The following is a 26,607-nucleotide window of genomic DNA, read 5'->3' as shown; positions in this document are numbered from 1 at the left end:
TCAGAAATTTTCAAAGGTTCACTGTGGTAGGAAATAGTTGCTCTCCAGCTCATCTGGAATATTTCTGAAATTAAAGACTTCAGGAAAACAAATTTTACAAGCCCGCCCCCATTATAGTATAATGACCCCTAAATAGCACTGACACATTTCTTAAAATTAAAAAAAAAAATAATCTCTTAGCTGTTGAAACAAAGCAATGAATTGGAGCTATGACTTTGAGCAGAGTTTAAGTGCAGGGGGGGCATATGTTCGTCATCAGCTCAGGTCTTTTTAAAGCCACGTGAGGAGCTGACAAAGCAGCCTGGTGTGTGTTAGAAAGCTGAGGTGCAGGTGTGGGGAAGTGCTTTCTGACTTCTGTGGGACAAGAGAAGAACCTAAGTCTCAGGTTCTGGGGAGAGCCCTGTGAGCTGTGAGTGGCAAAGGAGGGAGAAACCCACACTGAGATGTCCCTCTTCCTCCACCATTATCTTGTTTTGGTGACCCACTGCTTCGTTATCCTGGGGTGGCCAGCTCCTCTGAGATTCAGGTGCCAGCTTTCTGAAGCAGGGATTTTTGCTTTAGGAAACACTTTGCATGTGTATCTCACCAAGAATTTTTGCCTTTACTGACTCTTCTGCTGGGCTTTAACACAAAATTAAGTTCCTTAATTTAGACGTTCAGAAGGTTGGTAACTTGATAATTCAAATCAGTACTGTGCCGTGGGAGCAAATACATAGTAATGAGGTAGTCAAGTATTGTGCTTCAAGGATGAGCTAATCAACTGTCAAGATCAGAACGCTTTTTCTTTCCTTCCGTCACTTCCATTAGTGGTCGAATAAAATCTCAACTAGGGTTGTGTATTGCCTGCAAGCAGCTCCTGCAGTTGCAGAGTGTTGGCTTGCTTCTGCACTTGGAAATGTGGAGTAATTCTATTAAGATAAATAACTCCTGTAGTGCGCAAATGACACAAGTTTAAATACATTTTAAATGCAGACTTGTGCTGCTTAATTTCTGTCCCAGGTCATGCAGCACCCAACAGAAGGTGGCCAGGTTCTAAGCCTTTTCAGCAACATCAAAGAGGCTGCAGTGAAGGTAGCAGAAATCTGGATCTTCTCCTTGTCAAGTCAGCCAATTGACCATGAAGACAGTACTATGCAGGCCAGCCAGAAAATCAAGGCTACAGGTAAGAGTACAACCACATGCTCTGAGGACCGATGTCTTCCTGAAATAGCGGGAGTTGAACCCTACCTGGGCTTAGATGCTTCCTGGGACAAATGAGGACTGGTTTGCATAAGTTGCTGTGTCTATAACTGATTAATGCAAAGAAAACCCACTTTGCAAATCTGTTGCTGTGTAAGCAGGGAGTGTGACAGGACTGGGGGATTGAATTGTCCAAGCTTCTCCCGCATATCACACCAGGCCTGAGCCATCCAGCAAGGGTTAACTGTGTTCTCACCAGTGCTCTTCTAGTGTTACTGGTGGGTGTGTTGAGAACCTGTAGCTTCTTACCCGGCTAACAGTGTTGTATTCAGGAGAGTCACATTTAAGCTACTCTTCCAACTTCTTTTTCCTTTGAGTATTCTACAATAAATCTCATTCACTTAGATGAGACCTGCAAACCTGCAACATTGTTTTGCTGTGGACTATGGCCTGGTTTAATGAGTGTAAATCCATGGTGTTGTGCACTGTATAGGGAGGTCATTGGGTTTCTACTCGTGCTACTCATGACAATCTCTTTGTGTGGTACCAGCCTTCTGCTCACTGCTAAAAGAGTGACCTGTTGAAGGTAGCGTACACAGGTGCTTGTGTGTTGTTGCCTGAGGCCAGGCAGCTCACCTGAAGTGACATTTCAATAAAGGGTTTAGACTCTCCTGGCATGTCTTACTTGCTCCTTTAAGCCAGTTAAGCCCATGTTAGGGGAAAAAGTAATTTCCTTTGTGGAGAAACCTCTTTACTTGCTGCTGTCTACCAGGTGGTTCCTTCCAGGGTAAAACAGCGTGGTGTTTCAAGGAGCTTTATCTGTGTGCTGGTCCTTCCTTCCTATTAGATGTGTTTCTCCTTGTTCCTTACCTCCAGGTGGTTCCCATCTCACTGGTTCTAGCACAGATAGAAGATAAACTAGCAGGCATCTCCTTGTGTGACTCCTTTCTTAATTTGTGACTGTTAGTTGGCTTTCTCTGCTACTGAGATGAGACTGTCCCCTCACCTTAAAGGAGTTTCACAGGATCTCTCCCCTCTTTCCTTCCCTTTCAGACAACTATTCCGAGGAAGAGTACGAGAGCTTCTCTTCTGAGCAGGAGGCCAGTGATGATGCCGTACAGGGCCAGGTACTGTTTAGGGCATGGCTTCTCCCTGTGAGAGCTTCAGTAGAGCGTGTACACTCTCAGCTCATGCTTGAAACTAAAAGCCTATTTCTTTAGCTAAACCATGACAGTGAGAGACTGTCACCAAGTGTTTAGCTGCAGTGGCAGAAGGCCTGCACAGTAACCCATTTCTTCCACCAAGCTGTGATTTCTCTGTTCACGTGTTTGGACTTGAGCTCCCTTTAAACTGAAACATTAGCATCCTTGTGTGTTTCTCTGCTTAATGGTCAATGCATCAACTGATTGCTTCTGTAATGCTGATTGGATTCAAAGAGCCCAACTAGATCCCCAGCTGTAATTAAAGGGCCAGTGGGGTCTGAGTCAGTCTTTAGTCTTCAATACCTTCTGCAAAATAGGTCATTATGGAGAACCCCCTGGCTAGATGTGAGATGCTTTCGAGTTTGGGTCTTATTTGCCTTCAGACTCTGGCATCACCTGCCTTCCACCTCTTGGAGGATACTGAGAAAGGAACCCACTGAAATGTGGGGCTGTGACTATCCTTATTCCTCGAATGTAGAACTAGGGCTGTTTTGCTTCTCCAAGCTGTTATTCCTGGCTCTCTGCAGACCTGGTTCACTTCCTTTTCCCTCTGCCATCATAACTGCAATTAAGGCAAATGCTGAAAGCTGGAAGACAGAGCAGCAGGTTCATCTTCATAGAGGGAACATTTTTAGCACTTAAATGCTCATGTGTCCCCAAATCACAAAGGTAACACATGAATCCTCTTTCTGTTCAGGATTTGGATGATGATGAGTTCGAGCTGGGGAAGCCCAAGAAGCAGCGGAGATCGATAGTAAGAACGACGTCCATAACCAGGGTCGGTGGAAATTAGTTTTACTAACACTGACGGGGTTTGGCCAGGATGCGAAGTGCATGTGGCTTATGGGAGCAGCAGTACTAGACATGCTGGCCCAGCAGAGAGCTTGGGGACGTGGTCACAGCATGTGAAGAGCTAGCAAAAACAACCAGTTCAGAGAGTGGGGCTGTCCAAGGTGTGTGTATGTGCTGTCTTGAGTGTCCTTTGGCTGCAAGGTTAAGGAGATCCAAAAATCATGTAAATGTATGAAATCCCACCCTCATGAAGAAGCCAGTGCAGGATCCATGCTCATAAAAGTCCTGAAAGTAGCTTTAAGTGAAGGGAAGCTCTTCTGTTTGTGCTGTGTATGGGAGAGGCCAGTGGGAAGGTTTCAGAATGAAGTAGCTCAGTCAGGGGTTGGAGCTTGACAGATAAACCTGAGGTGGTCCATGTGGTGCTGAGGCAAAAGAAGTAGCTGGATATTGAAAGCTTTGGGAAGCTGCATGCAGTTACCCACCATCTCACAGCAAGCATGTGTATGCCTTCAAAGCTGCACTTCTGTGTGGAACCGTCATTTGTGCTTGACCATGCCATAATGCAGCTTTCTGCTTACAGAAGTGTTTGTGCATGTCTGATGACAATAACTCAAAATCACTAGGATGGGCTAGGTCTCTTTTTGGACTTGGGAGTAAGTTTGGAGATCACTGTACCTCCTGTGAGGCTATTTATGAAATCCATGTTTTGATAAGGTCTGAAATCCTATTTTGACCTGAATCTGACACTAAAAAGATCCTGTCTATGAGACCAGGAGCATGCTAGACCATATCCTTGGTGTCCTTAGTATTGTTTCCAAGAGTCAGTGACCAGCCAGGACAAAATACACCACTTGGTTCTTAAGCAAGCAACTTCCTCATAATCAGAATAATGTCTTTCTAGCCCTGACCTCTGAACTGATACTGAATCTCCAGTGTGTGGGGGTGGCGCAAAACTGGGTTTGGTGCTACCAGTTAAGTTAACATCAGCCCAGCTCCAAACCAGGCCTCCTGTCTGCCAGCTGTCAACCACTCAGGCCAGCAAACAGCTCTTGCCATGTCACCTTAGCTACTGCATGCTGTGTGTCCTCCCTCCACAGACTGCCGTGCTGGTCCAAGGTGGTCTGCGTGATGGACGGTTTGGCTTAGCATCCTGAGCCAGAGGACAGCTCTCACTGTCATGAGAGCATCTTGACCTCACAAGTGCATTGAGGACAGAAATAGGGCAGTCTTTGGAGAGACTTGTTTGAGGCCTGGTGAATTTATTTCACCTAAACTTCAGCTGTCTAGAAGGTGGTTGCAGCTCGCAGAATTTGAGTTCAGAGGTAAAGGGCTACATTTGGAGACGCAGGGCAGTATGAAGTATCTCAGGCCAGAGTGGGAGCAGACAGTTGGACTTGCAAGAAGAGCTCACATGAGATATAGGGGGGCCAGCAAATGAGCAACTTTCTTTGCCCAAGAGTGGCCTGGTGCCAGCCATTTTCTCCTTCCTTTCCTCCTGAAACAGGGATGCCACCTCGAATGCTCTGTACCAGCACTCATGCCTGGGCCCTTCTCATCTTCCTTTTCTTCAGAGTGTGCATATTAGGTTGATCAGTGAAAGACAGAGAAAGGCTGGGCAGCTTGTGGCAAATCTTAGCTGTTTGGTCCTGCAAGAGAGAGGGAGCTCTTGGGGGCAAGTAAACACAAGGGAAGTGCAGCAGTTTGGCTTGTGATGTTTTAGACTTGGTGCATGCTGTGTCCAGGATCTGGGGTATCAGACTCAGAAAGCATTTTTCTCATAGGCAAATGCTAAGGATAAGCCCCACAACTTTTCTACAGTGCTCCTAGTCAAATAAATGAGCCTGCTAGGATGAACCGCAAGCTCCTGGAAAAAACAGTGCTTTGTTGGTAGAGAACACATTTGTACTTTGGGTCAGTAGGTAGATGCCTGTGTTGGCTCACCTTTGTTAAGAATCAGAAAAGTTGACTGTTAAATGCTTGCCAGAAATATATCAAACAGGCACAGGAGGTGATCTGGCAGATAAATAATTAGTTATCCACTGTGTGTCCCACCAAGAGTGGTGTGCCATCCGTCAGGGCCAGAAGATTTATAGTGCTTGCTGGAGTGGGACCTAGTTTGTTGTAATGCAGGAAAGAAAGTATCATAGGTGTGGAAAAGCTGATTTCAACATAAGAACAGCAGAGGCTTGGTTTGTGGTGCCAGGAGTTGTTTGATATGAAGCAGTAGCTACAGCACCAGTGTTAGATGTGTCTGGGCTTCTTGCAGTCTGGGAGAAAACAGTTCACTTAATGCTTTACTTATATAAAAGTGCCTTTGACTTGCAGCAACAAAACTTCAAACAGAAGGTTGTGGCATTGCTGAAGAGGTTTAAAGTCTCTGACGAGGTAAGTAATTCATTCTGTAAGCCTTCCTGTCTTGTGTGTTGCCCTCTGCTTGGTGCATCTTGCTTTAGTCTTCAGGAACACACTCCTGTTTCTCCCTAGTTCCCTTCATCTTGTTTTCAAGTCTGCAGTGGATGTGACCTTTCATTGCACCCTGGCCTTGCATGGAGGCTTGAGGACCAACTTCAAAAATGTCATCAAACATTTTCTAGATCAAGTTCTATCAAAAGCAGATTTTGGCAACCACGTGCGTACCCGTTAGTTTTGCAGACTGCTTTGAAATTATCTTTGACCCTTTCAAAGGCAAGTAGTCTATGGTGTGTATTGCTTGTGAGGTTAAATCCCAGCCTGTTTGATCATTTTACTGGAACAGCCAGGCAAGACATGAAAAACTTGGATAGGGAATGCAGATCCACAGGAGAGTCAGCTGTCTGGTCAGAGCTGAAAATGAAAAAGATCCAGAACCCAAGAAACCTGTGTAATGTTAAGTATCTAATATAAAAACAGTTAACATCTCAATTGGCTGTATGGTTGTGTGCTGATTTTGTGGCTTGTGGGAAAGAGTGAGTAACTCCTCATGCTTCCTTACGCTTCCAAAAAGTCCTGTTAGCTTTGCTGTTCTTCCCAAGTTAGCTCAGCAGAGTCAGCACCCATAGCTGAGGCTTCAGCCAGCTGAGCTGGTGCTCTTCTGGAGCTGCTATTCAAAAAGCAAGCTCTGAACTGTGCACAGCTGCCTGCTTGCTGTGGTGTATATGTGAAGAAGCCCGTGGAAGTTGTGTGAGATATCTGTTCTCTTCAGCTTTGCATGTGGGTGGCAGTTGATCTTTGTCCAGGTTTCAGGCGCCTCCTGTGGACATTTTTGTCATTTCTACCTGCTTGGGTATCAAATCGGGAGGTGTCATGGCAACTTTTTCAGTAAAACCCAAGACAGGTTACTCTATTGGGAGTGCTGCCTTTCTGTACTTGTTCTAAGAAAACTGGGGCTCCAGCAGGGGCCTTTTTGAAGCTTTGTTTATAGAATGGGTTTGAATAATGGACATAATCTATGGTTAACAGCTTGTTTGTGGATGCTTAGTCCAATAGGTAACTCCTGCTTAACCAAACATTGACAAGCTTGACCCAAAACAAGCACTTCTCATACTTAATGTTTCTGTTGGGTATAGTATCCTTGCACTAAAAACAGAATCTTACTCCCAAGACTCATCTGCTGCAGTCCTCGGGGGAGCTCAGGTGGCACGGAATCGGTCTGGCTCCTAGCAGAGTCAGTAATGCCTGCTTTTGTCCTGCGTGTAGGTTCTGGATTCAGAGCAGGACCCTGCAGAGCACGTTCCAGAGGTGGAAGAGGACTTGGACCTTCTGTATGATACACTGGATATAGAGAACCCCAGTGACAGCGGGCCAGAAATGGAGGATGATGACAGTGTCTTGAGCACTCCAAAGCCAAAGTTAAAGTAAGTGTGGGGTGGCTGATGCTGGGCCAGAGAGAGACCGTGCGCAGTGTCAGCACGGATTAGATATTTTTTCTATTCCTACCCCTCCATCCTGTTTTTTACCCCCTCTTCACCTCCTGTTGGAGACCCAGTGTGTGTTGTTACAATGTGAATGACTGCTTGTGAGCTGGGGGTAGTGGTGGGGGGAGTCTAACCTCCCTTCAGTCTCATTTCTTCCTTGTTCCCTTTGCAGGTGTTCTGCCTGCCCTGCCACCACAGGGGTAGGAATTGCTGACAGGCAGGCAGTAGAATTAAACCATACACAGGTGTTTTGAAGAGGTGGTAGAAACAGCTAGGAAATCTGTGCTAAGGCAGAAGGAGATGTGATTGCAAGCTGCCGAAGTAGAGGCAGGGATGGAGAAGGCAGATTGTATCTTTCTGGAAAAGCTGGTAAGACGCTGTGTGGAAAGAGAGTCTTTGTAGGAATTAAGGAAGCAGAACTGTGCAAAACAAGGGAGTTTCTCAGGGCCCAAGGGGACTGACTACAGCACACGTAGATACAGGCAAACCTGTTCCGAGCTGGCTTTTGTGGGCACTGATGTATGGGCAATCACAGCACTGTGGAGCTGAGCCAGGGATCGCTGGCTCAGGGTCTTGAGCAGATGCAGAACCCTGAGCTAACAGAGCTGTGTCACGTCCCTGCCGAATAAAGACTGAAAACATGAGACTGTTTGAGCTTCACTCATGCTTCTGACTGACATGTGGCTGCATGCTCAGGCCTTCAGTGTTGTGATGGCTCTGAAACAAGCAAAGCCTACCACTGCAGTTGGTCAGTACAGTATCTGCTAAATGCCGGCTAATTACCAGGTGCCATAATATCCTAATTAATGCAGAATAACCTAGTTCGGCTAAGAGCAGATTCTGAGTCTGGAGTGACTTGTTCCCTATCAGTGAGCCAGAAGATGTCAGGGATGGACTGGGGCAGCAGTGGTAAGTGATGGGGCTGGTGGCTTATAAATGTGTTTGGCCCTTGACCCAATATATTGGCAATTGGTAGGGCCTACCTTGAAGGATTTGAAAGTAGATGTGTTGTGGTTTGAAACAAGCCAAAATGTTGTACTGTGCACACTGAGAGCTCATGTCCTGTTCCCTGGAGCCAAGAAGCTAACTGTTCTGGGACATGTGATTGCTGGAATGTTGCTGGAATAAGAACTTACTGTGTCTGGTACTGGGGAGACACTCTGTGGTTTGCTGTGTCCAGTTCTTGTGTTCATATCTTGAAAGGGATGTGATAAATACTGATGCTTGTAGGCAGGTTTTTCCTGCAACAAAAGAAATTAGTTCCTTAAATTGTAATTGAGTCTTGTATCCTGGTGTGATGAGCTGCCTTTTTACATGGAAGCACAATCTGATTGTATGCGCTACCTTATCTTATTGAGCAAATGTGTAATTGGATACTAGGGCTGACAGCCAAATCCAGATGCAAACTGGAAATAAAATGCATATTAGCACCAAGAGTCACTTACTCACAGGAGCAGAGTATCAGTGGGGGGCAGAAACTCTACTTGCTGTATTTCAGTCAAGAGCTAGACCCTGTCCGGAATGGCATGTAGTTCAATCAGCATTTGTAAGCTGAAACAAGAATTGTAGTGTGAAACTTTGCACCTGGTGCCTGGGGTAGTGAGAACACAACTGCTTGTGTGGGGTGAATGTGTGTTCTGTTCTGCTGTGGGAAAATGCTGGACCCATATGCCCACCCAGGATTTTATGGAAACAAGAGCTGCTGTTTGGTGTGATGTGTGAAAGCGTGCAAGTGTTCCTAGTAAGAGCTGTATAAATATGGTCTGCTGTGTGACAGGTAACATGTTGGATCCCTTAGATGTAGGTCGGTTGGTCAGTCAGTGTCAGGGCTAGTAAGGGGTCCCTGGACTTTCTGGCTTCTCTTGCTGTCCTGGAGACCACCCCCTCCTTTCAAAAATAGCCTATAAATTTTACTGGAATCATTAGGGAGCCGTAAGACACTCTGGGAACAGTCATATTATTTCGCTGTGAATGTGGTGGACTTCCTCTGTTAGTGTTTTTGATAACAAGAAAGAATTTTTGCTTTTCTTATTCAGACCTTATTTTGAAGGACTGTCACACTCCAGCTCTCAGACAGAAATTGGTAGCATCCACAGCATCAGGAGCCAGAGAGAGCCATCAAGTCCTGTAAGTTATGTTTCAAGAAGGTTATCTATCTGCAGGTAATATAGCAGGCCTTCACTGTCTCTATTTGCATGTGTAAATTAAAGCACCCTCTTTGACCTTCTCCAAAGGCTTGGATGCAGGGGTATGAATTTTCTGCTAAGAAAACTTATTTGTTGTTTTGGTGGGGGGTGGGTTTTTTTGGGGGGTGGTGGGGTGGTTTTTGGGTTGTTTGGGGGAGGGGGGGGGTGTTTGGTTTTTGTTTGGGTTTTTTTTTTTTTTTTTTTGTTGGTGTTTTGTTTTTAAAGCAAATATTGTATTAACTCAAGGGGACATCTTCAGGTTATGTATTGAATACTTGCTAGTGGTATGACTAGCTCCAGATTCCCTGTACTTGAAATAACTGTCAGGATGGGAGATGTTGCCTGGGAGGTTCAGGGACTCCTTGGCACTATTTGGAGGAAGCTTTACCTTACTGTTGTTGGGATACTTTTCACAGTGGTTGGGAGCAAATGCTGAGGGGCAGCTCACCCCCTTTTCCATCCCCTCATGGATGGGCATGTTAGGCACCTAGAATTTCAATCCTATTCCAGGGCACTTCCTTGCCTCTACTGTGTATTGTGCATCAGCTACTGCTTTGCCATATCCCACACTAATGCGTTCAGTCCTGGTGTGACCAGGAAGTACTCCTGGTCATCATGCAGAGCTGTACAATGTTTAAACGGAGAAGTGTGTCTTTTGAACAGCCTGATCCAGAGAGTGTGGCTGAAAACTGTGCTGGTGCCATACCTCCTGATGATTTTTCTCCTCTCAAGCAGGTAGAAGTGCCTGAAAAGACAAAGAATCTTGGAACCAAACATGCAGGCGACAGTATTTCTGACACTGTCTCTTATGTAAGTTGAAAACACACTTATGTTAACATTCCTTTTGGCAGTTTGGGTGTCAATGGTGAACTCCATTCTGCGGCACGTGTCTGACCGTCCATATAGTTGCACATGCAACACAACTTACATAGGTAACATTAGCTGCAGTGAAGATAATGCTGAGCTCTCCTCCTGACCTTAGTTGTTGGAGGTTCTTGTCTTTCAGACTTTTGAAACTGAAATGCTTTGCGTGGCCTTCTGTTTAAACAGCCTTTCTCTTTGTTAGAGGAAGGCTGGCCCAAAGTATGCTACTTAGCATGTGTATCATCCTGAAAAGGACTCTCAGGGCTGTTCCATTTTATCAGACAGGAGTATTACTTCAAGCTGAACTGGCAGAAATCAAGCTGGTCCTGGGGTAAAAATCCCAAAGCTCAAGTTGCTCTGCTGGGGACATGCAGTTTGTAACATTTCTCCTATGTCTCTTTCTCTCTCTGCTAATTCATTTGAGTAAGCTGAATTAATCTGCATTGCATGAGGAGGCATGTCCCTGGCTTTGAGCTGGGAGAGTGCCTATTCCAAATAGCATATCTGAGCATACCTTTCCTACCTCCAGCTTCCTTGTGAGGCAGAGCTGAGAACTGGTAGCCCCAGATAGCCAGTACTGTTTTCTCCCTTTTGGCAGTGAGTAGCATGTCTGGAAGAGGCAGGCTGAATGTGCCTCAGCCAGAGCTAAGCTGGGGTGCCTCCTTGCCAGCCCGTGTGGTAGTGAGGCAGAGGGGAGGTTTTGTTCCTGATGACTCAGTTCCCTGTGTTTTTGCAGGAGTCTAACCAGCAAGCCGAGGTCCAAGAAGCTGAACTTCCCACACCCGATGTGTTTGTTGAGAAGCTCCCACCCAGCGGGAAGATCACCAAGACTGAGTCCCTCATTATCCCATCCACCAGGTAGAGTGGTGACACAGGATTGCACTTGCTGCAGGGCTGCTCGGGAAGTCATGGACAGCTTGCTAGCATTTGTTCAGGATGGCATTAAGCCACTGACTGCAAGGAGACCCTCCTTGTGTTCAGGCACTTAGTGATGGGTCTTGAGCACTTGATAAAGGAATGCTCAGAACCATGAAGGGCAACATTGCTCTGAGGTTGCTCCTGTCTCCTGTGTTGTACCTTCTCCATGTCCAAGGAAGTTTTTATAAAACTCTGGAGCTCCTTACTCAAAGGTACTGTTGCTCAGTCAACATCTGATGCAGATTTTGGCCTTAAAAGTGGTTGCCAAGTCTAACTTATGTCCTGTTAAACCTTCCCAGATAGGATAGTGAATGTGGACTTCAGCAACCCCAACATACAGTTCTTCCGGTCATTTGCGAGCAAATAGATGCTCTTTTGAAGAGGTGTTTCTGTGCTGCTTTTGGGTGTATGATTGCAGTTTGCATGGCTGGATCCTATTATGCTGGTGGTGTTGTAGGTCTTAGCATGGGCTGTGGAAGTCTGCCTGGGACTCCTGGGAACGTGCTCTGTAGCTGAACCATGTGCTCTGCACTACCAGAAGGAGTATTAGCAGGCCTCAAGCTAGCTCAGGTCTATGTGCACGATTCCTCATTGCTTCCACTCACATTGTTGAGGTTGCCAGACTGGGTGATCTGGGATTTGGGGGATGTATCTCACTCAGGTATGAGCTAGCTCTGGAATGCAAGCACATGTCTCTAGCAGGTCTGAAGGGAAGCAGACGGGACGTCGGGGAAGGAGCACATCTCTGAAGGAGAGGCAGCCAGTGAGGCCGCAGAATGAGAGAGCGAACAGTCTGGACAATGAACGCTCTCCAGACACCCGGCACCACTTACAGGTGTGAAAATATTGCTGTCTCTCCAGCCACTCATAGTTTTTCCTCTTCTCCAACCGTCTCCTGTGGTCCCTTTCCTTCTGGTCCGAGTGCCATCCCTGCTGGAAAGGAACTGGGCCCTGCGGCTTTAGGAAGGAGGGAATTTATGTCTTGGCTGATACTCTTATCTTCCATCCAGTCTGCTGGCTTTTGCCAGATTGTTGCTTTGTCAGCCCGCCATAAACTGAAAACACTGGAACAGATTGTTATAATGAGAAATGAATAGGGACATGTTGAGGAATTACTCCTTTGAAATAAGGCAAATTACTAGGGATTCCAAAAGGGGACTGACTTGTGCAGAGCATATGCACCATGCTTTTGTTAGCTGTGGGACTCCCTCCTTGTGGGATTCCTTCCTTGAAGGAGGTTGTTCCTGGCTTCTATGAATCCAAAATTCCTTGGGCTACTGTTAGTTGGTATAAAGTGATTTAAGTAAAAGCTCATGTCAGAAGGAGTAATTGCCAACAAAACCAAGGTGGCTAATAGAGGAGACTGCAGAATACTACAATATTGAAGAAGCTGATAAGTGTCAGTCTCAGCAGCCAGTGCGGCTGCTAGCATGCCTTTGGTGATGGGGTGACCAAGCACTGGCCAGCCATGCACAGCCACCTCTCGTGCACTGCAAGAGCTGGAGGCTTGATGATTAGAGCTGACATCTCCTACTGTTCTCTTCTCTGTGTCTTTATTTCCAGATCCCCAGGAAAACCGTGTATGACCAACTAAATCACATCCTAGTTTCTGATGACCAGCTGCCGGAAAACATTATTCTTGTCAATACTTCTGACTGGCAAGGCCAGGTAAAGGCAGGAGATGTTACCTGAAGCACAGTTCTTCTTCACTGTTCCTCCTCAGGAATGGAGAGGCCTTGAGCTGTACCACTAACCAAGTAGGTTCTGCTGCTTGGTTGGAAAAGCAGTGGTAGTGCGTGGGGGCTGGCAGCATACTGAGTGTTCAGTGCCTACAGATTGGATCTCATTTGACCAGCAGGTGCTGTGGATCTTGTAAAGCTTTGCCACCTGAGTCTTTCTACAGAGATTTTTTTCTCTTCTACAAAATGCCATTCTTCCTGGTTAGCAGCACACTGGGAATGGCTAGACCCTTGTACTCAAGAGCCTACTACTCAGCTGTGGTAGAATGGGACAAAGGAAGCAGGGAGGAATGACCTGTGGTTTAGGCTGAGATTTCTAGGCACAGGTGGTGAACACAGGAGAAAATATTCCAGGTCAGTTCTGTTGTCTTGCACATACGCTTGTGATTCCTGACTGCAGGTATGTCACTCCATATTTTCTGAGTGAGCGATAGCTGTGTTAAAGAGAATCCTGAGCAGTGCTTTCTTATGCTGGCAACATGGAGTGGTTTGTTATGGGTTTGGAACAAATTTTGCTCCTTTTGGAACCTTAGTCTGAAAAAGCAATAAAATATATATGGAAGAGGACCAATAAACATGTGCTTGGGTGACTGTTGGCCTGTAGAACCTGTGCCAGGCTCATGGAGTTACATTATCTGATTTGGCTTTCTGCTTCTGGAAGAACTCGATATCCAAGAGAGCAAAAACAGCAGCTGAGCTACTGGTTCCAGTTTCTCTATACTTGGAAGATAGAGAAATGCCTTCTAGAGATGGACAGAAGGCATTGTAGATCATCTTCCAGTAGTTTTAGCAGCTTGTGCCTGCAGTATCAGAGGACATGAAGATAGCATTGGCTGAGATGTATAGACTAGTGATGCAGAATTTGAAAGTGTGAAATAATTGCTGAGTGTCATCAATATTATGTCCAAGGTGTGTGTTAACTTGTTTCCCATTAGCTGCATGGAGGGGAAACAGTCCCTTATGAGGAACATGTGTGTTGGTAACACCCTTCCCTTTCTTTAGTGCTTGAGGGTGGGCAGAACATTGCATTTGTTTAAGTCCTTTTGAAATCAGAGAGAGATGCAACTGCAGGTCCAGAAGCAGGCGAGCAGACAGCATCTGCTCTTACCCAGTGCTGTCTGCTAGGCTAATGGCCTTCTGCTGCTGCCCTGCTTTCTGCAGCCATAAAAACTCTGCTGTTCCATAGTTGTCGTTGCCAAGTTTTGGATATAGTGTTGGTGTTTGTCAAGAAGGTGCAATGTTTCCATTTTTCTAGAGGAAGAGGTTTCCTTTGGTTGATGCACAAGGATGAGGTATTTGGGAAATGGCTGTGTCACTTAAAAATTGGACATGGGGAGGGTGCCCACGCTCGGGTGTGAGAATACCTAGGAGGCTGGGGCAGGCAGACTTTCTTTTTGTGACAAACTGTACCAAAAAAGGGACTATAAAATATTCTGTTCTCTCCTCAGTACCTATCAGATGTCTTGCAAAAGCATACCTTGCCAGTGGTCTGCACATGCTCCTCAGCTGATATTCAGGCAGCTTTCAGCACTATTGTCTCCAGGATACAGAGATAGTAAGTTCTCACCTTGCTTGTGTTGTTTGTTTGAGTCTCAGGTCTAAAAGCTCCTCAGCTCCTGTGCCCCAGTGCCCATGGAGTTTTCCATCCAATAGCTGAGAAATACTTCTCTCTTCCAATACTTCTCCCCTATCTACTCTCCTGAAGTCAAAGTTGTGTGGCTCCTCAGCTCTCGCCAGCCCTGCAAAGTTGTTGCTTTTCTGCCATCTCTGTGGAGATACAAGTCTCCTTTCATTGACACCAGTGATTTTAAAAGATCGTGCTTTGGAGGCTGCCTCATAGGTCAGATCTAGTAACCAGTAAAGCATGCAAAGCTGATAGGTAGATTTTTAAATAGCTTTTGCTCCCCCCTTCAAGTAATTCCCAGATTAATTCCTCAGTTCCTCAAGGCATTCCCTAGGTACCTACTGAGGGCTGTGCGTACCCGAGTATGTTCTCTGACACAGCAGTTAGTTGCAATAGATACATCCTAACCTACATAGTTGAGTCAAGGCCTTTAGATTATCAAAATGTGTGAAAGAAGTAGCAAGGAGACCAATTAAAATGCAACATTGTTCAGTACTTTCTTATTAATAATGTTTTAAGCTGCTGATAATCATTGCAATATTGCCTTGTGTGTTGAACGAGCTCTCTTCTGCTGTGGTTGTTATTAACAATTTTTTTTTTTTAACTTGTTCTGAAATAGCTGGTTGGAAGCACGATTATGAATATGTTTCCTCTTTTTCTGTCTAGCTGTAACTGCAATTCGCAGCCTCCAAACCCAATTAAAATTGCAGTGGCCGGAGCCCAGAATTACCTCAGTGCTGTATTGAGGCTCTTTGTAGAGCAGCTGTCTCACAAAACCCCAGACTGGCTCGGCTACATGAGATTTTTGATCATCCCTCTAGGTAAATAAGGAACAATTTTTCTTCATAGAAAGATGAACGTGTTAAATGTGATGTGTTCCCTCAGGAGAAGGCCTCCTGAAAGCTTTGGCTAGGTATATGGCTGTTAAATGAGGCAAACATCATCCTGTCATAGTATTGTGTAATGCTTGTGTTGCTACTTATGCATGAGTGAACTTCATCTTTATAGTCTTGATGCCAAAGTCTGCTTGTAAACCTTTTGTTTGAAGCAAGGGATTGAGTACTTCCTCCCCATATAGGAAGGCTCTTATATGTCTTTTTATGATGGTACAATAAATGCATAGAATAATATTCTGGAAGCCCTTTCCCTGACTGAAATCTTAAATTCATTGGGCACCATGTTTCCCAAAGCAATAACTGTTCTGGCCTCCCTGAGGCTGACACAGAAAATGTTTATGGAGGAGGGGGGGTTCAAAATTTTTTAAAGGCTCTGAAACTGCTGAGAGTTTAAATTATTCAAATTACATGTATGCTTTGACCTTTCCTTTATGTGCTGTTCTGGTCGGGTTTTTACCTCAGTTTTCCAGCACCTTACCTCTGCCCTTCCAGCAGCTCAATAAGCCTGCCTGGCTGGAAAGTTACCCAGCTTGGTTTGCTTATGTGGCGGGAAGTTGAGTGGAATTAAAATAACATTAGGGGTCTTGTCAGAAATGTGAGGAATGTTGTAGCAGCAAGGCCTGGGAAGTCAGGTGGCCACAGATGCATGTGGGCAGGGGCATCTGGGCAGTGTTGGTGTTGTAAGGGTATGATGCCAGAAGCTGGTCTAGTCCGAGGCTTGGCTTGTGTGAACAGGGCACCTAGGTGATGTAGGCAATGGAAAACTTGAAAAGCACTTTTTCTTGGTATTTTCTGATCTAGGTTTGGGACCATCTAATGGCAGTTGCTGTAGGAGTCAGAAGATGCTTCCCAGCACCATGAACAGTGGGGTTAGGCTGTCGATTCAGTGGTGGGATTTGCAGAAGTCAAATGAAAAAGGCAGAGGAAGAGAGCTGGATCCTTCTGTAAGGAAGGCATTTAGTTTCCAAAGTGGTTGGCAGGAAGAGGACACAGAGCCCTTTAGGGGGTAAAAACAAAAAAAATTGTTTCTGGAAGGTTAAATGTGCTTTGAATGTAAGTTTGTGTGACTGAGGACTTTGGTCCTTACATGCTGACTGTCTCCTGGCCTCAGAAGAAGAGTTTTCTGTCCTGCAGTCTTTAATGATCTGAAAATATTCTCTCTTTGAAAGTGAAACAAAAGATTTAGCTAGTGTGTTTTAGGGTTGGTTTTTAATCTTAAAACTTTCTTTGGAAATTAAAAAAAAACAAGGAACTTTGATAATGGAACTGTTTCAGAACTATGAATGCTTTTTAAATTTATTTTAAATATAGAAACTTCTTTAACAGGGCCTTTCCCATAGCAGTCTGCAGTATTTGCTGATCAGATCAAGTGCTTATTTCTGGCCAGCTTTCTGGCAGTTCATTAAAGTAATTGAGGAGCAACCTCTTTTTTCTGACAATCAAAAAAGCACCAAAGACAAAATGGTGACCATGCCATAAATGTCTTAAAGAAAAAGACTTTCTGCTGTTAGCTGCACCTTCGAAGAAGGAATAGTGGAGTTTTTTCTAAGATGGTTTTACCTTCTTAGTCCACAACTACACGCTGCAGTGATGGAAGAGTCAACCTACAGTGGTTTGTTAACAATGAGAAAAGTTTAGTGTCTGTAAGCATCCGTTCTCGGAGATTCAGTCCTACTTCATGCTTCTGTTTCTATGTGTGAAAGACTCCGTTGTCCAAACCAGTGTATAAACAACTGAAAGGGGGCAAGTAAAATGGAAAAAAATGTTGGGGGTTATTTTGGCTGTTTGGGGGCTTTTAGCGTTTTATTTAGCTCCCATGGATAGAACTTCTTGGAAGACCTTGTGTTTAGTACTTGTTTCCAACTGCATCTGTCATGTGTGATTTGTTTTCCCAGCACGTGGGAAAGCTTCTCCGGTGCATGGTGCAGAGCTGTTCCACGTGCACTCTTTAAAACTCCACTGCAAAAGAAATGATGGGTCTGAAAGTAGCCATGATCAGGAGGGTCCAGGAAAGAACTTAGGCTCCTATTTCTAATGACACTGAGGGGAGCTCAGAGAGACCTTCTGCTTGAACCTTTCCTGGAAGTCTGGAAATTAGCACTGGTTTGGAGGACTGAGAAAAGACAGTGGGGGTTTTTTTCCACCATAAGCTTTACTGGAGGATGCTGAGTATAGTTAAGCAACTGGGGCCTTCTTGGAAGGAGTTGTCAGGTTACCAGTTACCAGCTGATGACTCAACTGTTGCAATCTCTGGAAGTGTGGCTTGATGTAAGAAGTTGGTATGCAGGAAGGATAAAAATAAGCTGATTAGGAGGAACTCTGAGGCCACTTCATGACTGATTGTAAATGTACAGGACTCATGCTGAGCATGACTGAAATGTGGTGACTGGAAAGTGCAATCCTGGCACACCTTTTCTCCTGTGTTGAAAGACTGGAGAGGTAGTTGCAAGAGTGGATTGTCTGGTATGGGGACACATGTGGCCTAAAATGAAGGTGGCAAATTTTTACTGCCTCCCAGGGCAGAGTTAGTCACTTAAATGCCTTCCCTCTCCTGCTCAATATAAGTATGAAGTCAGATCTCCATCCAGGGCTGCAAGCTTGGAGGCTGGACACACAAAATTTCTGCAAGGAGGTCTTTCCATGCTCACAGAGGAGCCATAAGGCTTAGCTAGAGCAAGCGGGTACCTGATGCATATGCCAACATTCACTGGGGACTGTAATCCTTGGACTCTAAATTCTGTCTTTAATTACAGCCTATTTATTGAACTTGTAGCCCTTCTCCACAGATTAAACAAGCCTCCCTGGGTTATTTTTCCTGGTTGGGGACAATTGTCTCTTCTCAGTATTGCAAAATGGCCGTGGTGTGCAAATGATATTTGGAGGAAGGGGTCCGACTCTTCTTGGCAGAGGTAACCTGGCCACAACACGCACAGTGCTGCCTGTGGGCAGGAAGGGCTGCTGGGAAAGCTGGTTGCAAAACTGAGAGACTGAGATGGAGAGCTGTAGGGCCTCTGTGTCTTCCAATCATTTATTTCCTCAGCAGTTTCCCAGTCCTGTTTTCTTTGGCCTCTTTAAATTTAATTTGGGGGGGGGGGAAAGAGGGAGGTGTCACTGAAAGATATCAGTGGTGTTGAAGCAGTCTCTCTGCTGGGAAGTCTATTTGCATGCTCTTGTAGAGATAAGCTGGACTAAATTACTTGGTTGTAATTGAAGAAATTTATTTCTGGGGTGTCTAGTGTAGTTCTGATTTTGGCATTTAATTCCTTACAGGTGAAAAACACACTTGTGTTCAGTGTTGGGAAGAACAACTGTCATGTTTTCCTTTCTTTCTTAGGCTCTCATCCAGTGGCCAAGTATCTGGGGTCTGTAGATTATAGATACAACAACTTCTTCCAAGATCTAGCCTGGAGGGATCTGTTCAACAAACTTGAAGCACAGACCACTGGTAAGACCGTGTGTCTGTGTCTGGCCTGTGTGGGATGAAAGGCTTGAATGAATAATTTTAGCAAAGGTCAAGTAAATAAAAGAGGAAGCAGACAAATGTTTTTGTTCCTCTTTTCTTCTCACTCCACCACATTCCCTTTTCAGATGCTGACCTTTGTGTGTCCTCCACGTGGTGGTTTGCAAACAGTTGTTGGCTCCCAGAGGCACTAGCTGCCTCTGAGTCATGCTGTTTTTACCTAGCTCTCAGCTTTGTTCTTTGATGTGGAGGTCTCACTACCAAGTTTAGTACATTGCTTTCTTTGGCCCTTCAGAATCTGTCCAGCCTAAAAAATTTGGGAAACTGGAAACTCTGGGAAGATCAACTTCTATTAGTTTTGTGTGAAAATGACCTTGACGTTTCTGAAGTCTGCTGGCAGGATCTGTCTCATTAAAAAGGAATTTTGTTCTTCACCAGTGTTGTAACACATGGGAGCTGACCTAGGTTAGGTCTAGAAGTTCCCGATTTGAGTCTGTTCTAGGCCAGGATAAAGCCTTACTGTGTGTTAAAGTACTAATTTGCTTAAAATATTAATGCTTACAGTTTTTCCATCCGTTCCTTCAAGAACGGAAAGAAACAGGAGAAAGGAGGACTTGCATCTGACATTCAGGGCTACGCGAAGGTTTGAGACTTGACTGAGGAGTGATGCTCTCATGGCAGCATATTCCGTAGAGAAATTTCACTAGAAGGAAAAAGCCTTGGAGTTTTTGGAGCGCCATGAGGGTGGAGAGGTTACAGTGTGGTTCTCCTGTTGGAATTGCAGAGTGCCTGAGGCTCCCAAGATGCTCCTGGAAGTCCTTTAGCCATGAGAGGAGGAGAGACCGACCTCTTCACAGGTGATTGTTCAGAGCCTTTTCCAGCAGATGGGAACCTGGCTGGACAAGGCCCTGGGCAGCCTGTTCTGAAGGTGAAGTTAGCCCTACCTGGAGCAAGAGGCTGGACTAGAGATCTCCTAGTGTGGCACCCAACCTACACTTTTCCTTGATTCTAAGCTTGTGGAAGAACAGATGACTGGAACTGGTTTCTTTTAATTCCTTGCTGCACTTGAAATGCAGACAAATGTCAATACAAACTTGATTTTTGTGTCTGGGTTAGGAATACTTCATTAGCTATAGAAATCCAGCTCGAGAGCTTTATCTATTCTTTAGTTGGTTGTATGCTGCAGCCCTTAGTTACTTGCCTGCATGCTATGAGGAAAATGCAACCTCATTTTTGTGCAGTCCAGACCTTGCAGATTCTCCATTTTCATCTGTGCAGTGAGAAGAATGGCCTAAGAAGATCTGGCAAAGACTCATAGCTTTTCACAGTTCACTGTTCAGATACAAAGAGTCTGGGTTAAAATGCCCATCAAGGTATGGAAGTGCCTGGTGAAGGTCACTTATGTTCCCTTAATCTCACAGTTGAGGCTCTTTGCTTGAAAGCAAAGAAATATGGAAGACATTTAGGAAATGTCTTCCTGTCAACTTGGATCAAACACAATCTCACAGATCTGAAGCATACTTGCTGCTACACATGTGATCTTTGTGCTCTTCCTACCCTTGCGTGGCTCTCGGTCTTTTCAGTTTACTCAGCAAGGCCATGAGTTCATTAGGAAATCAAGTAACTCAAATGCTGGTGTGAGCAGAGCAGCTTGCCAAGGCCCTGGGAGAGATTGCTAGGCACTTTCTTCAGCAGATACCATCAGTCAAGGTGTAAAAAAGTCTAAAGCTGACTCTGGGCAGGTACACATTTTCAAAGAAGAGCATTTTAACAAATGTAAAATAACCATAATACTTAAGTCAATAATGCTGTGTACAGATGTCTGTGTATCTAGTGTGCCTTCCTAATGTTTTTACCTTGGTGCTCTCGTAGGATGTTTGCTTTTGGTCAGGCAGCTTTACAATGCTCTGGGATAGGCTGCAGAGCTTCCTTTGGAAGATGCAGTTCAAATGGAGCTGGCTGGGTATGGTTACCATCAGCTGCTTGGCTAAGCAAATGGAGGACAGTGCTGGTGATGGTCTGAGAAGTCACTTAAATTATTTTCTCTCTTTGTTCTATTGCAGTTCCAGAAACACCTGATGTTGTCTCCAGGATAACGCAGTATATAGCAGGGGCAAACTGTGCACACCAGTTGCCCATTGCTGAAGCAATGCTGACGTACAAGCAGAAAAGGTATGTCACTAATGTAATACTGACTTTCCAGAGTGCGCATCAGGTTGAAAGCGAAGTGCTTTTCTCATCTCGTGTGCCAGCAGTTTTAAAATCACTCCAAGTTGTAAACACCTTCAGAGCCTTACAGTAGCCTGCAGCTAGTGATGTGTCCCACTTAGATAACCATGAATCTCAACAGTGTGGTTACTTTAAGTGCAGGGATTTCTTTGAAGATCTGAGAGGTTTGGGGAAGTGGGGACTAGGCAGGGTGGGGAATGGACAGATTATATCTGTTTAGGTTCTGGAGACCTCTTACCACAGAGACCTCTCCTTTACCATGGAGACCTTAGGTGTTTAAGACTGGACTGAGGCAGTCCCCCTCAAACTATCTTCCATAAGACCTGGCCTTTTTACATTGGCGTTGAGGGAACTGAAACCCTTTCTTTTTGGAGTGTAAATAGCAGAGCTTCTCGCAGGAGAGACAAAATCCTTGATTGGCAGATGCAGGCTACCAGGACTCCTACTGGGGAGGGCTGACATTCACCAGGTTTTATTTCAACTTCTCTTAAGGGATAAGCAGCCTGTAGGAGGGAGGATTGGGGTCTGAAAACAAGATTCAGAAGTATGTAAAGCCTCATGTGGCTGTGGTCCAGGAAGAAGAGTAACTGTCACTGAAAGGTAGTGATGCACTGTTTCTGAGGCACAGAGTATAATAGACTCCAACTCACACCCCAGTAATTCCTGAGAGCATGACAAACACTCAGCTCATGTGATTTTTCTCGATTAGGGACTAGCACTCTCCTATGAGGCATGGATGATGTTAATTACTACCCTTCCCATGTTATATCTGATCTTTCATTTTTGGTCCATTAACATCCCTCATTGGTGCCTCCTTTGCTTAAGAACTGGGAGGGATTAAAGTTGTGGGTGGAGTCACTTTTTTCCCCTCTTTCTGGAAATGCTTATTGTATATTGCTCTTCCATTCCTGTGTCTGCTCCATGTTACTTTTGCAGAAATGATTCAGTAAAATTTAGCCCATTCCTCATGCATTCCTAGGGAAAATATTTCCAGACTGACTAGTCCATTATAAAAAGAGTACGCTCATTTTGTGTATTTGTGAAATTCTGTAATGTTAACCTGATAGAGGTGAAGTTTGGAGAGCCACACAGTACTTGAGACTCTTTGCTTCAATCTGGTTTTGGCGTGAAGACTTACATTAGTTACCACTACGGAGTTCAGACACCCTTAGTGCAGTGTGAACTCCTTCTGATGGCTGCCTTGTTATTTCTCTGCACCCTGTGGTTGCTGGGTTCTGCACTGGTCTCCACTACCTTCTTCATTCTGTTACAGGTTAATTTTTGTTATTAACACACGTTTAATCATTTTGAGTTTCTCATGTGCCCAGAAAGGTCAGTTTGGTAATTTGTTGAAAAATATCTGAAATGTACTTCAGCAACACATGCACTTAGCCCTCCCAGCAGTGTGCATGGCCACTTTACCAAGCTGGTCTGATCCATTTGGATTTTAGACCCTTTGGACTTGGTGGTGCCATGCCTGAAGCTGTTGATAGGTTTAAATCAGGCTCAAGCCCTGCAGAAGGTTACTGGGAAGAGAGATAGCTGAGACTTTTAGTCAGACTCGTGGCATAGCCTGCAGTCTCTTCATATCTCTGTTGTGTCCGCTTTAAAATAACTTCTACTTTCAGCTAAGTACCCCATGAACAAACTGGAGAGTGAGTGAGAGGAACAAGCTCTCCCATGGAGCGATGGGCAGTTATCTCCCCGTGTGGCTTTCTTTAGAAATGCAACTCTCTCATTTTCAGCAGCTTAGGAAGGATATTGTGAAAAACAACACAGAAATTGTTTCCATTAGCACTATGTAAATGAATGCATCACTTTGTTGTAAGTATAATAACATATTTATCTTTTTCTTTGGTTGCTTTCTGAAAAGGAAAAAGAGCTTTCATTTTGATTTTACAATAAGGTATCGGTTCCTTTTAGGTTCCCTATCCCATCTCCTATATCTTTTCCCCCATGAAATGGTCTTTTGTGCCTTGTTTAACAGTTCCTGCAGGTCTGGGATGCACAGTTTGTGCTTTAGGTTAAATTCTGCTTGCTGCTTTGAAACTATGGCATCTGCTGGCAGAACGCATTGTTGAAAATGACTGCTCTGCCTTTGGACCACACATACGGGTTCCCAGGATGTAGATTGAATGGGAATGAAGTTATTGAGAGTAGCTTTGAGCAGTAAAACATGGAGAAGGTAGGGTTTTTTCTTCCCTTCTACCTAGCCACCAGAGGATACAGTGTAGCTCCAAAAGGATCACCAATGAGCAAAGGCTTTTCAGTTCCCATCTGTTGGAACTGTAGTGCTGTAGGTGGCACTCAGTGGCTCAGGTTAGCGTTCAGCTGTGCAGTATCCAAGTGCAGACCACCAAATCTTCTCCCAGTAATCAAAAAACTGAGGACTAGCCTCTTACTGGCAGGCTATCGCAAATGCATGGGACTTCACTGAGCTTAAGAAAGAGGAGACAGATGTATGCTAGCAGTGGATTTGTGCTCTCTGAGCTGCCTCTAAGACCCCCTTGCTCTGCAGGGTCCCCTGCTTCGAATCATATGGTTACTGGACATTGTTTATTTTGTCCTCAGTTCACAAAGTTACTGCAACTCCATGTCCCTCGAGGCCAGAGGTGAATGGCTTCTCCAAGGCCAGATTTCAAGGCAGTGGTCCGTGTAGAAACAGCAGCACTACCTCCAAACTCATTGCAAGACAAATCTCCCAGTATCCTAGCATTTGCTCTGTTAAACAAGCTCTAGTGGTCCAAGGAAAGCCAAGCCAGCCTTTAGGACGTAGCTGTATGTGATGAGCTGCTTTATAACTTTATTGCCAGCTGTGCCTATTTTGACTTACCTCCGCTCTCCTTCCTGTCCCCTTGTTCTGTTTGTCATGGCGAAAGGTTGGCGCATGTACTGCCTGTGATGGACTGCAATGGTGCGAAAGCTTTGTCCCATTCTTTTGGAGCATCTGCTGACCTTACCTGAAATCAAGGGGGCTGGCAATGAGGAAGGGGTTCAGGAAGGAAATTAATTGCCATTTCAGCTCCTCTGCGTTACACTGGGTGACTGACTTTGTGAGCACTGGGAGAGTTACTGGTTACTGAATTGTCAAGAAACACTGCAGTCCAGGCAACAACTGGGGAGCTAAGACCATGGCGGCTGAGGTGGGCTTCTCACTAGGAGGGGTGTATCGTCAACATTGATATCTCTCTGCATTGCTTTCTTGAATGAAACCTTGTAGTATTTGGGATCTGAGACTCAACAGACAATCATTCCCAGTGTAGCTGGATTGCTGATCAGTTCTGTGAACCTGTGCTGGTGTCACCCACTGTAATTCAGCGTCCAGCACAGCTCCTGCCATGTGGTGTCTGGATAGCCCTTGCACAAATCTGGGGAGCACCTTGACTGTTGGAAATAAAAGCATTGCTTGCTTGTCAGGGTGATGGCTTGGTAATTTCCTACCTAGTTACACATTTACCAAAAGCTCTTCACTCTCCTGAGTTGTAGAGCACTTCCCCAACTCTTGTTCCATGGACCACAAGTGCCTTGGGTTGGAGGGTTCCTGGGCAATAGGAAGCAGGGATAACACTGGGTTCTGCCGGCTTCGTGTCTCTGAGGCTCTGCAGGGCAGTGGCTAGGCAGAGTCCAGATCGTTTCTCCAAGTGCTGCTTCTAAAACACACCCTGCAGCAATTGCTGAACATGAACACACTGGTGAAGATGGACCCGGTCCCTCCTCTGGCTCAGCAGTGCCCATGTTATCTGGCTGGTTGCTGCATGAACCTCCTTGGGTAGCTGGTAGAAATGTAACAGGAGTTTACTTGTGCCCCTTTCCTGGCAGAGCAGTGCAGCAGAGGAGAGTAAAGGCTCAAGAAATGCTCGATGTCCTGTTGAGTACGTCTAGCCTGGTGTAGGAACATGAAGGCTGCTGGACAGGAGTTTCATGGGGAAGCAGAGAGACGACTCATCTGATGTGTCATGGAGACCTGGAGTTACTTTGTCCCTTTGTTTGGTTTGACCACTGGAGACTTGGTGGAACAGGGACAGTGAGCCAGCACACAGCTACAGTTCCCCAGTGGGAAGGACAGATGCTTTGTACCAAAGATGAACCTTGGAGATCTGTTGGTAGTGCCTGGCCTGAAATGGCTTAGAGGCCTGCTAGTCCTTCGGTGATAAAAGTCCTCTCTTTCCTGTTGCCCCCCCTGCAGGACTTGCCTGGAATAAAGGTAGTACCTGAGACCTTCCTGCTAGGAAATCACAGGTGTTTGGCTTCATTTGAATCCGGTTTGGGTTGCTTAAATTTTAAATTAAATCTTACTTAAAGGCTAATAACTGGCACAACTGCTCTAAGTGATTATTCAGTCCCCCTTACTGTAAGTGCTTTGCAGCTTAGTTTGTACTTTGCCCCAGAAGGGAGATTATTCCTTCCCTTTGTCAGGTGGGTAACTCCTGGTGATGTGGGGGCTTCTCCTTTCTAAGAGTCCTAAAACATAAATCTGGCTATATGTCTCTGTTCAATCTGAATTAATTTCTTGAGCTAGGGAGGGAGCCTGCAAGTCCATTTCTGGACAGTTCACCTTTGAAGGACTTAACTGCAGGTGGATGGATTTTGCCCAAGCAAAAATAGTAATTAGACAACTCTCTATTCCAGATAAAGATTTTCTTTCTAGCCTCTCTGCATAGGTCTGGTTTTTGTTTTCCCCCAGAATTTGGGTTTTTTTTGTTTTCCCCAGAATTACAGAGGTGAAGTATCAATAACACTGTTAAAAATCACAAACCAGGGTCAGGTCTGGCTTTAAATTATAGCTGAGATACCAGGGCCTTCAGAAGCCCTATGGATAAAACCAATACCTTGAACATTGCTATGGGGGTTAAAACCTCTGCAGCCTGTGAATCTGTGCAGCCTAGGTAATAACAGGGAGCTGCCTTTCCAGGGACAGGGGATGTTGTAGTTGCAGGGCTGTGGTAGGAGGAATAGAAGAGACAGTTACCAAGGTGAAAGGATTCTGGATTAATATTTGGCATCCTGAAGGATAAGAATCACAAAAGAGCATGAAAGAAGAAGTGGAGAACAAGCATGGTCATCTCATCTTTCCTTTCATCCACATGAAGAGCAACTGTTTTGATAAGCTGCATTTTCAGAGGCACATGTGCAATATCAGAGTTCCCAAGAGGATGTGTGACAGGACTAGACTAGCCAAGCTGAAATTCAGCTGGATTGCTTCAGGAACAGTCTGTACATCATTGTGAGCTGTGATAAATGGTGACTGAAGCAAATGATTTATTTCAGAATTGCCCCTGAGCTCTCCTCAGTGGGAGTCTGAGCTCCCAGGGGGAACAAGAATGAGTTTTCTGCTGGAAGCGGGCATGGTTTGATTTTTTTGAGAGCTTGGAGCAAAGCCGTCCAGTAGCTGAGAGGTGACTAGGCGACTGTTGTGCTTCCCTCACTTGGTCAGCAGGACTCGCTTCTGCCTGCTTCTCAGCCCATGGAACTGAAGAAATGAGAGGAAAGCTGAGCCTCTGTTGCGTGCTTCTCCTTACAGCTCTGTGGGGTCCTCATTTCCCTTTGCAAAGCTGGAGCTGGAAATGTCATGTTCATAGGAGACTTATTTGTTGGGGGCCCTCCAGCTGTGTTTGGAAAGCTGTG

General features: G+C 45.2%; 1 protein-coding gene across 10 annotated transcripts in view; it reads left to right on the top strand.

Annotated features, from left to right (window-relative positions):
- The window catches only part of PACS2 (phosphofurin acidic cluster sorting protein 2), a 79,239-nt gene that overhangs the window by 39,002 nt on the left and 13,630 nt on the right, over window positions 1-26,607 (top strand). The window contains exons 5-19 of one of the 10 annotated variants that reach the window (XM_075038399.1): window positions 1,000-1,162; window positions 2,233-2,306; window positions 3,079-3,159; window positions 5,499-5,558; window positions 6,849-7,006; window positions 9,103-9,193; window positions 9,985-10,062; window positions 10,853-10,974; window positions 11,734-11,869; window positions 12,598-12,702; window positions 14,222-14,328; window positions 15,064-15,218; window positions 18,628-18,738; window positions 20,817-20,925; window positions 22,856-22,888. In XM_075038399.1, coding sequence (XP_074894500.1) covers window positions 1,000-1,162; window positions 2,233-2,306; window positions 3,079-3,159; window positions 5,499-5,558; window positions 6,849-7,006; window positions 9,103-9,193; window positions 9,985-10,062; window positions 10,853-10,974; window positions 11,734-11,869; window positions 12,598-12,702; window positions 14,222-14,328; window positions 15,064-15,218; window positions 18,628-18,738; window positions 20,817-20,925; window positions 22,856-22,888 — 1,583 coding nt within the window. The remainder of the gene's footprint in view (window positions 1-999; window positions 1,163-2,232; window positions 2,307-3,078; window positions 3,160-5,498; window positions 5,559-6,848; window positions 7,007-9,102; window positions 9,194-9,984; window positions 10,063-10,852; window positions 10,975-11,733; window positions 11,870-12,597; window positions 12,703-14,221; window positions 14,329-15,063; window positions 15,219-18,627; window positions 18,739-20,816; window positions 20,926-22,855; window positions 22,889-26,607) is intronic. The other 9 variants (XM_075038395.1, XM_075038394.1, XM_075038392.1 and 6 more) reach the window with 9 other exon arrangements.

This window comes from Buteo buteo, chromosome 10 (assembly GCF_964188355.1).
Source record: "Buteo buteo chromosome 10, bButBut1.hap1.1, whole genome shotgun sequence".
Classification (NCBI taxonomy): domain Eukaryota; kingdom Metazoa; phylum Chordata; class Aves; order Accipitriformes; family Accipitridae; genus Buteo; species Buteo buteo.
Note: the sequence above shows the minus strand (reverse complement) of the source record. Positions and strands in the feature narration are given on the sequence as shown.